This window comes from Dermacentor andersoni, chromosome 1, assembly GCF_023375885.2.
Source record: "Dermacentor andersoni chromosome 1, qqDerAnde1_hic_scaffold, whole genome shotgun sequence".
NCBI classification, from domain to species: domain Eukaryota; kingdom Metazoa; phylum Arthropoda; class Arachnida; order Ixodida; family Ixodidae; genus Dermacentor; species Dermacentor andersoni.
The window spans coordinates 189,244,518-189,257,311 of record NC_092814.1 but is presented as its reverse complement, the minus strand read 5'-3'; the positions used below and the strand labels follow the sequence as shown (position 1 = coordinate 189,257,311).

Below are 12,794 nucleotides of genomic sequence, written 5' to 3'. Positions count from 1 at the left end.
TACTGCCCTTCATTACATTGGTATAATAAACAGCCACACAAGTGGACAGTATTCTGCGATTCAAAGGCGGCACTGCACTCTACTGTCACCTTTACGATGCGGACCGCACGAACAGCTAATATTTCAGATTACAGAGACGTTACATCATATAAGTGATGCAGGCCATAAAATAACTTTCCAATGGCTTCCAAATCACTATGGGATTATCAGCAATCAACGGGCCGATCAAGCAGCCCGTTCAGCCCATACTGAGGACCACCACATACCAATTCCACTTTCTAGAACTGACGCAGCACGGAAGCTCCGCCTGCTTGCTCGGAAGTGCACCAAATCGCAATGGAATGAGCCACATTTAAGAAATTCTCGACTGTATGCTCCCTTGATCCAACATTAAGTCTTCAAGCCCTATCAAAGCTTCGCCGTGGAGACGCCATGCTTTTGTATCGACTGTGGTTGGGCGTCGCCTTTACCAAAGCCTATGCGTTCCGCATAGGGATGACCGGCACCGCAACCTGTGACCACTACGGCCATGAAGAATCGATTGGCCATATTTTGTGCGCCTGCCCGCAGTACAGTCCACAGAGGGAATACCTTCGCCACGAACTTGACCAGCTGGACGACCAACCATTATCGGAAAAAATAATTCTACACCATCGCGCTTTTTGCGCTTTTTGCAATCTACCGGCCTTTGTGAACGTCTCTAACTGGAACGCCTTTTGTGTGTGTGTGTGTGCGTGCGTGTGTGTGCGTGCGTGCGTGTGTGTATGTATGTATGTATGTATGTATGTATGTATGTATGTATGTATGTATGTATGTATGTATGTATGTATGTATGTATGTATGTGTGCGTGCGTGCGTGCGTGCGTGCGTGCGTGCGTGCGTGCGTGCGTGCGTGCGTGTGTGTGTGTGTGTGTGTGTGTGTGTGTGTGTGTGTGTGTGTGTGTGTGTGTGTGTGTGTGTGTGTGTGTGTGTGTGTGTGTGTGTGTGTGTGTGTGTGTGTGTGTGTGTGTGTGTGTGCGTGTGCGTGTGCGTGTGTGTGTGTGTTTACGCTTTCCTCTGTCCTCTTTCTAACCCCTATCTTTCATCCCCAGTGTAGGGTAGCAAACCGCAGTCTGATATCTGGTTAACCTCCCTGCCTTTCCTCTTCATCTCTCTCTCTCTTCTATACGTATGGAGGCACAACCCCCCCCCCCCGCCCCGCCATATTGATATTATTTATCTTTGGTTACCGAACAACAGCAGCATACTTGGCGTTGTTTTGATGAGCACAGCCGAAACTGAAAACAATGTAGGCGGTGGTTAGGCACTTAGGCAATTCGGTCAGGCCGAATTCACAAAAAATTTCTTTCGTAAGAAAATTTTGTCCTTGGCTGAGCAGGCCTACATACGGAAGACGTGCGCGTACAAAGAGTTTTGCGAGGCGGGCCCAAGTTAACGGTTTTAGTCAAGCCAGCAAGCACATTAAAGCCAAGGAAATCCCGAGGGAAATGATATTTATTTAATTATACTATCAAACAATCGCACAGCATTGTTAAATTGAGGTTTATCTCAGCATTCGGTGATAAAGGATAATGACAACAAAAAAAGTCACCCGCCACTGGTGGGAACCCACAGCTCCCACACACTTGACCGACTTGCTGATCATCGTATACTGCAGTAACTATTCACCAAACGATTAGGCACACGGAAAAGATGGCATGTTCTGTGCCGCACTATGTAAGTATTCCTTTTTTCCTTCTATTCATTTCGTACCACCCGCCGCATCGAGTGGCCGATGCTGGAGATAACGAAGGAGCCATGCTATCCGACGACGGAGGACAGCAATAATAGAAAATTAAAAGGATATTTACATAACACCGGCTCTGGGGCCATATAATATAACGATAAGTCACGCAGGGGCACGGCTTCGTGCGAATGAAACTCGCGACAACAGAAGTGACAGATCAGGGAAAATGCACCCCTTAAACATCAAGCTTGCAATTTCAGTGAATGACAGCACGTTGCTAATTTTTCTTGACAGCAGATTTTACATTCCTTTTTTTCTCTTTTGTGCGTGTCTACGTGTCTAATAGAGTGATGTATATACGTTCGCCCAGCCGATAAAGACCTCTGCCCCTATCCCGCCCACCTCCGGCCCTTTGGTTTTCTTACTGCCAAACTTACCGATATTGATAACGTCCCCGCAAATCAGAGTACTCAAGATACCAGATAATAGTCTCGCATGTTTACTATTGAGAAGTTGCATGTTTTAGTTAATTTAACTGTCCTGTTGAGATGTACAGCAACCCACCAGCTGTAAGAAAGAGAACCTGTAGAGCTAATACGTGATTAGGCTTCGGGACAGAAAACTTGGAAACCGTAGACGCACCCTCGCGGCCTCGACGACGAATTTCGGGCGCTCACCTGACGATGAAGACTTCGAGCCTCTTGGCGGGCTGTGCGAGGAGGGCGTTGATACGGGCCTCGGTCAGATCCTGCACGTTGTGCTTCCCCACTTGTATGATGAGGTCGCCCTCGTGCATCCCCTGTAGCGCCGCAAGGCCCCCGTCGACCACCTGCGTGGCACGAAGGCAACACAGGTGACAATCAGCAAAGCGAAGAATGGGGCGTGTTGTTGTATGCATGTACATCCACGGTGTGCATAGACATGAACCCATAGATGAAAACGGTCTCCACTTTAGCAGCAGGACGTTAGCATTCAGGTTTCTTCTAAATTATCCATTGCTTCTAAATACATAATTTAGGAGAAAATGTTAGGGATGGTCAGTTCGGACTTGCCCCTTAAGTTGCGTACGTTGATAAAGCAGTGACATTTCTGTTCACCCGTCATGGTAGCTCAGTGGCTACAAGCCGCTCTGCCGCTAAGCACGATGTCGCGAGGTAGACGCCAGGCCGTGTCGGCCACACCTTGGTTGGCAATAAATGCATAAATGCTTGTGGACAGCTCTTTGTGTGAACGATAGGAAACCCCAGGTGATCAAAATTATTTCGCGACCTTCCACTACGGCGTCTCTAATAGACTTGTTGTTTTGGGACGTTCAACACCGTCTGGAACGCTTATGTTACATCCACTACGGGTGTACGCTACCTACCGAAAGATTTTCTTTTTTCGTCTGAAACTGACGCAGGAATGTTTATGGTGCAAGTGTGGCAAACCGAATAGTATAGCATCTCTCATACGCGCTGCTACGCAAAAAGATTACCTCATCGCTCGCAGCGGAGGCGAAGTACCGCGTCAAGCTCTGGCGCTAGGAAATATTCGATCATCTTTAGATACTGTTTTTTCGCCATAGGCTGCTTGAGGTCCTGAAAGGAGAGTTGCGTGCAATGGAATATCCTTTTATTTTGCATGTGGCACAGCCTCTTAAGAGCACTGACTTAAACTGAACTTCTAAAGCCGTGCCGTTATATTTTATTTACTGGCGGTTGATTGCGACACCACGTTTGGCTATATCGTTTCCAGTTTTCCAGTCAAATCATTTGTAACTCCTGTGCTGTGACGTTCCTTACTTCCATTCGGTGCTGCAAGCTGCTTGCAGTCAAAGGTAAGTGGAGATGGTCGCGAGCAAGTAGCTTCTATCCATCCACAAGTGTTTCTTTATTCAATGTGTTCACTCTGGCACCCATACGCTTATGTGGGTCGCTTACTCATCGAATGCCGGCAACTTCAGCAACAGCAAGCGATCTTCTGTAGGCCGTCTCTACCTCATGGATGGACGACCTTTTTCTATTGCCAACAGTGGTCCGCAACGCAAAGAAGCGGATGATAGGGCCAACAAAGCCAGCGACACTATAGGCAAGCAACAAGGTGGACACAATGAGAATGAAAGCGTTGAGAAAATGTTGAAATATTTGCTCGAATCAATGCACGTAATTCTCTGTAGCCTCCAGGCTCCGGCCACTAAAAGCGACGTGCAGGTGCTCGCCTTACTGGAGCCGCTTACAGCAGCTCTTTACGTACTGTAATGCCCTGGTTCTGTGCCTATTTCCAAAGTTTCATTTGAATTAGTGACCTACACCAATAGTTGGAACCCGGTGGCTTCTTGGGTGACATTCCTGGTTGTTTATCAACAGAATATTAAACTCGCCTTCACCGCTGTGCATCCCTTTCCGATGTCTTCACCATCCCTCACCTGGCCTTTATACGTCCCGGTCACCCATTACCCTGTGCAGAGTGAAGTGCAGCAGGCTAGAGCGGGCTAGTTCAAGCCGAGCTCTCGGCCTTCCTACAAATAATTTCTCTCTCGCTCTCTACTGCCAACATACGCTCTTGGAGCTAACTGTGATCTTCTACTGCTAGTCACTTAGTTTCTTCGCTAGTAACTGCATAGTAAAACCTTTAGGATGTTTTTTCTACTGCTAGTCACTTAGTTTCTTCGCTAGTAACTGTATAGTAAAACCTTTAGGATGTTTTTGCACTTTTTTCGGGACTTTGAAACCTTGTCGCGGCGATAGCTTCCTTTTCTTTTTTTTTAACTCCCAACTTTCCAACTTATGTGTCCAAGATACCTGCGACGCTTGCATACGTAGAGTACACTAACAGTGCTCTTCCCAGGTATGTAGTGCTGCTGCAGTTAAAGAACTAGGCGTCACTGTTCCAGCGAGGTCGCACAGTCCTTCAGACACTAAGATAAGGTGCTATACGAGCATGCACCTCGCAGATTACGGCTTTGTCTACATGCATTTCTAGTTTAACCTCCACCCCCACACCACCCCCCCTTTTTTCCCCCGTTTTAACTTTTTGAAGTGTGCATTGTCCGCACCCCGAACAAGGCCACGCTGCGTGCTATATGGCGCAAAAGTTGGCGACAGGGCCGCGCGCCGGCAAATGCTTCAAATTCCATTGTCAGAAATATCACGGCTTTTAGTAACGTGGCGATCCAGCAGAAGCATCAAATACTTGCCCTCACTCGTGACCTGCGAGCTTTTAGAGCGAGTGAAACCAGCGCTGAGAAACGGCTCGTGGACAGACACCGCGCTCTTAGAGCGGTATTTTCGCTTGTGCTCGATCAACGAATTGCTACAGCTTTCGACACATATGTTTCCAGATTATCCAAGAAATTTCCTGGGAAAAAAAGAAATTTCATTTTCCCCACGAGCACACACGCAAGCTAAACTGTGGATTACATAAGTCGCGCTTGACGTATGCTGCGGGAGTGGGCCAAACTGACCCGCTGGAGGGATCCTTTCCTCGTTAACAGCCCGGTTGACTCTGAAGAATGTGAATGGATGGGAAAAATTTGTTTCCATGCGGTGCCGACAGCCTTCCGTTATATGGAGTACATCCAGAAGTGTCTCAGCGCGGCTTTAAAGCCGTATTGACATGATATTTCTAACTCCCATTTTGTTTTCTTGTTTAAATTAATGTCCGGGACCTCGAAAATGATGGAAAATGCTGCCAATGGGGCCTCAGAGCACCTTAAATAATTTAATATAAATAAATTTTGCGCGGCCGGTCTCGGTTCTGTTTCCTAGGAGGTCACTGTGCTGTGGCGTCCCGGCATAGAAGGTGGTCACGTGGGTGCAAGACTTGGCGACATTTGACACTCGCGCCGGCTTGTTCGGTCGCCTGCTATGCAGCTGCATCAGACGCTGCAACACGCCCCGAGGCACGCTGTGGCGCATCACAATGGCAGACGCTCCGACACAATGTGCCAAAACGAGCGAAATGCACCAAGCAGACGACAAAGCTTGCACTTTTCTATTCATTTTGGAAATAAACGTGCAGTGTTAATGCGGGCACTGCACTTGAACTTTCTTAACTGGCACTGCACTCTGCTGCACTCGCACGGTACCGCAACGGAACTAGTGCCGAAAGTGCAGCCGAATCAAGAGACCTATAGTTACCATTCGCGCTTTTGAGACGCTTGTTTCGTATGTGCAGTCACCTTGGCGCACACGGGCGCGCGGTTCAAGTCGTCGCAAAGCTTTAGCAGTTAGCTCATCACGCTATGTGTGATGAAGCGGTTATATGACGCAGCCAAACATGGCCCGGGCTCTAGCCCCGAGAAAAATGTGTCCTAACTGCATGCACCGTCTTCACGCTGCCACACTTTAAACTTGCAAAAGACGTCATCGTAGCGCTTTCTTCACAAAACAGACGTCCCAAGTTTTTCGGTTTCCGCCCTGCTAACCACGGTCATCAAAACAAAGAGGTGCGAGTGCAAATGTTTGCGCATTGCGCAGGACAAATATGATTCGTTTAGGAATACGAGAACATAAAATAGGCGACATAAATCGAAGATTGGTATTTCTGAGCGCACTTAATAAAACGTCGAAAGTAACAAAGTATATGTATCGGCATGCGGAATCAAGTTGTGTATGAAGTGCGTAGCGTTTTACAATGTGCCGTCAGCTAAGGTGCTCGACATGCGGAGGACAAACGATAACCGGCAGCACAACGCAGTGTTCTAAACGCTCTGCGGCGAGCAGCGACTTGAAGACTGAAACAGAAGAAGCTGCGCCTCAGCATCGACGACAGCCACGACACGCATTTGCCGAACTTCGCAGTGACGACATCGACGAATGTCTCCGTGGAAGTGTGCGAATGCTCACAATTTTCGAATAACGAATCGAACATTGTCCTAGTGATTCGATCCTCGAATCGAATAGTCACCATTCGGAAATCAGAATATTTGTCAAATAGTTTTTGAATATCTCACGTCGCTGATTGTACATCATCAGAAATAAAATTTAAGAGAGATGCGTTAACTTTCATCCCATTCACAGAGAACATAACGTACGCTGCACCAATCAGACATTCATACTTTGCCGGCTAGACACGACCACTGCCATTAACTTGTTCTTAGAGATTGCATTCCGCCGCGGGTATTGTTTAGTACTATATACAGATGCAGCCCTTGTGTCCTCTCATCGCATTAAATCTGAATACGTTTCATTGCAACTGACTTGCTACGATAGTGGCCCCATCTTGCCGTTACCATTCGAACTAGATAAAAAAATGTTGCTTTTTCCCCTCTGCAACCATTTCAGATGACGCGCATTTCTGGTTTGGTCGGGAAAGTACACACATATTTTATATCGGCAGGCAGGATTACCCGTTGTATGATAACTTGTGTATGATAATACATGACCGTGTATGCTCCGAAGAGTCCTGAGTTTGCGAATAAACTGCTTATTTGTTCCTACATAATACTACACTTGCGCTTTTAATAAGGCATGCTTTATGATGTGCAGTGTAATGCTGCGAATACCAGGATGTGAAAATTGTTTGATGCACATGGTGAGAAGGCTGTAAATTATTCGCAAAACTATTCTATATGTATTCGGCATTCGATACGTTTCGCTTCTGGCACTACTCGATTCGCATTCCATTTGTTTTCAAAAACTACCATGTGCACACCCCTATTGTCTGGACATCTACAGATATGTAAGTTCCAGAACATGATTAACGTCGCGTTTTATCTTTGCCCTGTTGCAAAAGCATTTTTTTTTTACCGCGAAACCGACATTGGCTGTCTAATCTGAGTTCACCGCCCAGTTGCGTCCTACCTTCACCTCCGGGAGCCATAAGGTCGTTCCGAGGTCGTCAAACAGAAATGATACATCCACCTCCAACTATATCCCACAAGTCAGACACCTCGCACATTGAGAATGTTCGGGTTCTCTACCGCAGTGAGAAGAGTGGCGTGAAGGAGACTGAAAACGTCCGTCACATCTTATTGCTTCGGCTCCGTCGCGTTCAACGCCTTCGTCATGTAAAACCCGGCCCACTTTTCGCGTTGTTACAGCCACGTGCCAGCGCCTCGACAAGCCTCAATACATTTCCCTTCACCAAGATTACAGCGACTGTCACCTTCCCGGCGCTGCTGATCTTACTTATTTATTTTCATACCATAAATCGCCCGAAGGCTATACAGAGAGTAAAGGCAAGAATATGATTTAGCAGCTTTATTGAAGTTCTTGGAGCTATAGTCTATATTATGGAAGTGGTTTAGGTGCCGCCATCTTGGGCTGTTAACGCTGCTGTTTTCTGTCTTTAACGACAAAGTGTGCGTTACTACAGTAGATTCGCAAGCATGAAAATAGTTGTATAAATGCGTTCAGCGTTTCACGACCACGTTGCGTCTGATAAAGCATGGTCATTATTTGTGCAACAGCCCAAGATGGTGACGGCCATGAAGCCTATATAAAGTCGTCTATAGATAGCAGTGAAGGAGGCAGGGAGGTAGTTCCAGTCCTCTGATACCCTCGGTAGAAATGAGTCCAAGCACGTATTCGTGCGACCAAGGGACACATCAACTATTTGAGAATGATGAATACGAGTTGATACGTACAATGGCCGACGAAAAAACTTCACTTTAAGGCTCTGGCTGCGTATTTTTACGCCGCATCTCCACCACTTGCGAGACAGGCCAACTGAGCTATACACTAAGCGCTTTTTTCTGAGCAATGTGCCAGTGCGTAGATGAATAAATGAATGATGATGGGTATGTACACAAAAACAATGGACTATGTACATAATACTCGCACTACTTTGGGTATTTTGTCTCTTATTGAACATATACAGTTTTCGAAAATCCGTATAGTGCACGTAAAGAAATATCGGACGCAATTCTCTGCCAGCAAGTTACTTCTTGCATAGTCCATTTACAGTTGAAGTTACACGAGGGACAATCTGCGAGGTCCATGACGACGTGCGTTGGTCGGGCGTAAGTCAGATCATCACGTGCCCTGCTTCAAAAAGAAATGAATGATCATAGCGATTATTCAAAGGACAATTTCTCCAATACAGACCGCACCATCAAAATAAGTCGTGCCGCGAATACTATGTGTTCGTGTGCCATATGACGAGGATGCCGGCAATGACCTCGTCTTGTTGCGACGAATCTTACAACCAAGCCTACCGTTCGCACAAAAAATAGCCAATTTCATTTTCAGTGGACCGCGCCGAAAACATTATTAATGCGATTAGAAAGTGCGTGAAGTACCCTAAGAATAGAGTACTTCACGTACTTTCCGGAAGCTAACTGCGTATCTCTCTATATCTGTGTCTCTAAATGTCTCAACCTGAGTCACTGGATAGCCCATGGTCGAAGGTTAGAGCATCGGGCTGCTCTGTTGAGGTATACAGGGTAATAAAGTACGCGCTTCTGGGCCCTTGGCTCAAGGGCCCAGGTAAGGTGGTTGTGCTACCGGTAGGGACACATTTTATTGTATTATTCCTTTGTAGAATGCATTTAATGGTCATCGGCCATATCACTAGTCATTGTCGTTCTTCTAATACCTATATATTTTACGCCCTTTACATCTAATGTTTTAGGCCTCTATACAGCCATGTTACCTTTACCATTTGTCATTTACCGCGTCATTGACTGCTTCATACAATTTCTGGCACTCATTGGCCATCCCTGGCCCTCGAGCCCCCTCCCCCCCCCCCCGCAAAAAAAAAAACATACATCATCATCATCATTATCACGGACCAGGTTTCGAAACAAACCATTGGACCCACTTGAGTCGGTGGGTATGAGGCATGTATGCTATTGCCACTTTTCAACGAACCTCACGCCGACATAGGTCACTGGGGATGCGGAACAGGGTATGTGCCATCGCGTATGTATACCACTCGCCAATGAATCTCCTTGACGCCGGCTTGGAGCCATCATGAGCCATTTGCAAGCTATAGGCGTCACGGGCCATCTCTTGCACTTCATGCATACGTTTCTCTATGAGCGCCGCATCAGAGTTCGTCTTGGCAACACTTTGAGCGATGAAATTGGTATATTTCGCAGCATACCACAGGGGAGTGTTTATCTCCCTTATTATTTAACATAACTATGGCGACTCCCCTAAGAATACTAAACCATCGAACAATCGCGAGTACGTCCATATATGCCGGTGATATCGGCATATTGGTTTCTGGCTACCAGCATCATCGCTTCTCAGAATAGCCCAGGAAGCAGTAAACGCCATCCAGGGCCACTTGACAACGCTTGGCGTGTCACTATCAGCAGATAAATCATCATTCATACGATTTCCTGGAATCAGAAGAAAATCTACACGCTTGAAGCTGAATTTGAACGGGTACGAAATTCGACAAATCACCAACGTCCGATTTCTTGGCATTACCTCGGACCACAAGCTACTCTGGCGCCGCGCTGTTGACCACGTTGTGGCGTCATCGTTACAGAGGCTTCATGCGCTCAAGCGAGCTGCTGGCATACGCTGGGGCGACCACACGACGTCGATGCTACGGCTACATACAGCGTTGATTACAAGTCGGTTAGGTAATGTGGAAAGTTGGGCGAGTTGGTGATTAATCATCATACATTGATGGTGAAACAGCGCACTGGCAAGGACAACGCGAAGACACAGAAGAAATTACGACACTCGCTGGAGCACAAAAGGTCACTGGGGGAAAACATTCGTTTCTACATTAAAGGGCATCGCTCACAACACGGGTGCTGGCCGCTTTACAATGACACTACAGTTTTATCACACCATAAGGATCAGCTGCCCAGGGAAATAGTGGAAGCTTTTCACATTTACAAGAGAGGAGAGGGTTGTATCAGTCAACCATCTGTTCTTCTGAGCCATAGTGAGGTTGCCTTTTTGGAAGAACATTAGGAAAAAGAAAGAAGAGAAAGAAAGAAAAAAAATGCGTAATAAAATAATTTTGTTAGGGGTGCAACAAATAGGATAGGATTGCACACCATGATAGATAGGTTGCCTATCTTTGACGCCCGAGTACGTGCGGGCAAATTAAAATGCTTTTAATCTCGCCTCGCATATGTTTGACGTCGGAGGATGCGCTGGTATATAGATATGGAAAAAAAGCAGCGAGTGTCGTGTTTTCTTGTGTGTCTTCGTGTTGTGCTTGTCAGTGTGCTGCTTCACCCACAATGTATCATGTTACAAGTCGGATCCTATACCAGCTACCTCTGATGTCACCGCCAGATAGTCAATACGAGCGCTTAGAAGCCATACATAAAAAAGGTCTTCGGCTGTGCTTGGGAGCCCCTCAGCTGGCATCGAACACAAAAGCGTTCTACGAAGTTGAGTCACGGCCTCTGCGACTTCAGGCTTCCCATACTGTCATGGCCCAGCTACTACATTTTAGTGAGTCTTCGCCCGGTAAAGCCCTCTTAAAACGTGTAGGTAACAGGCCGCGCTCCCATTTTCATGCAGCACTGAACACGCTTCGAGTCTTAGGATTGCGGTGCTTGAGACAGAGGGGAAAGGTAGACCCACCCTGGATATTCGAGTATATCGCATACAACTGAAGTGTGCTACGATATCAGTCAAAGAAATGCATTCCAGCTGCACGAGCCACGTCACTAGTTCTGGAACATTTGAGCAAGGCTTACCCAAATCACCTCCAAGTATACACAGATAGCTCTGTCAAAGTAGACGAAGGCCGCTGCGCAGCTGCATTCTATATTCCCTCTCTGAGATATGCATGGTCTAGCCGTCTAGACTGTATAGCTTCGTCGACAGTTATGGTAAGGGTGGCAATAGCTGCTGCTCTGCGCAAACTAAAGACATTGCCTCCACAGAATGTGCTCCTCCTTACGGAATCAAAGGGCGTGTTGCAACAACTCTTCCGTGATCTACTGTCCATCAAGTTCCCGCGCAAGTCACTAGCCCTCGTGAAAGAACTCAGCAACAACGGCTTCACAGTAAATTTTTAGTGGATTCCTTCCCACTTGGTATTGCTGGCAACAAAAAAGCTGATGCTCTTGCATGCGCAGCGCTCCATCATCCTCCCAAAGTCAAGGGCCCAAAGAGTAACCAAGTTAAAAAATCTGATATTCGAAATCTCTTTGGCTCACTGTGGGTTCCACCACATATGCCATGCGTAACCAAAAGATTTCGTCGAGAGGAAGTCTCATTTCTACGTCGAATAAGGACAGGATCTGCTAGTGCACCGGCATGGTTATTTAAGACGGGGCGTATCAATTCTCCAAACTGTACGACATGCGACGACGAGACAAGAGACATCTAACACTTTTTTTGCTCGTACCCAAAATTCCAAGATGAAAGGGACGCTCTCCTGGAAAATCTCCAACTAAAGGACCTCCCGCATGCGTGCTCGCAACCCGTCGTGTTCCCCGAAGGAACAGTTATAGAACGCAAAGAAGCTTCACGTCTCCTTATCGCATTCATAAGAGAGACTGGTCTGACGGACATATGGTGAAACACCACAGTGATACACTATAAGAGGCTCTCGAACGGAGCAATTTTAGGCCTTGATCGCCAGATTAAACCCGCCTGTTGCTACAACTCACCACCACCGCCAAGACCACTCGGTATGTGCATTGGGTATGCGCCACTTTTCAATGAACCTCTTTGATGCAAACTTGGGTCACTGGACATGTGCCACTTAGTATGCGCCGCTCTTCAATGGTATATATATATATATATATATATATATATATATATATATATATATATATATATATATATATATATATTACATAAGTTTTCCTCCGCTTGGGCTGAATCGAACCCGCATCGTATGCAGGGTGTCCCAGCTAACTTTAGCCAGAGTTTTAAAAAATGCGAATGCCACCTACCTGGACCGAACCAAGGTAATGTGATTTTAGATCATGTAGGCGTTGATTACACGCACACACTAACACTTTCACGGACGACTCTACACTTGCACAGTATTTCCTTGTGATCGCTGTGGTAGACGGTCAGAGGCTCTGCCATCGTGAAGTGACACAGCCAGTTTGCAAACGTGAGATCAATGCAGGAACGGTGTTGCGTCGTGGGTCTCTGTAGCGTCTTCAGTTTCAACCCTCGATCCATTTGCCGTGCTCTTTTACCAC

At 46.6% G+C, this 12,794-nt stretch overlaps 1 protein-coding gene across 1 annotated transcript in view; it reads right to left on the bottom strand.

Moving 5' to 3' along the window:
* LOC126547383 (uncharacterized) overlaps positions 1-12,794 on the bottom strand; it is a 98,703-nt gene that overhangs the window by 72,339 nt on the left and 13,570 nt on the right. Inside the window, exon 2 of the mRNA XM_050195362.3 lies at positions 2,404-2,555. Within this exon, the coding sequence (XP_050051319.1) occupies positions 2,404-2,555 (152 nt within the window). The remainder of the gene's footprint in view (positions 1-2,403; positions 2,556-12,794) is intronic.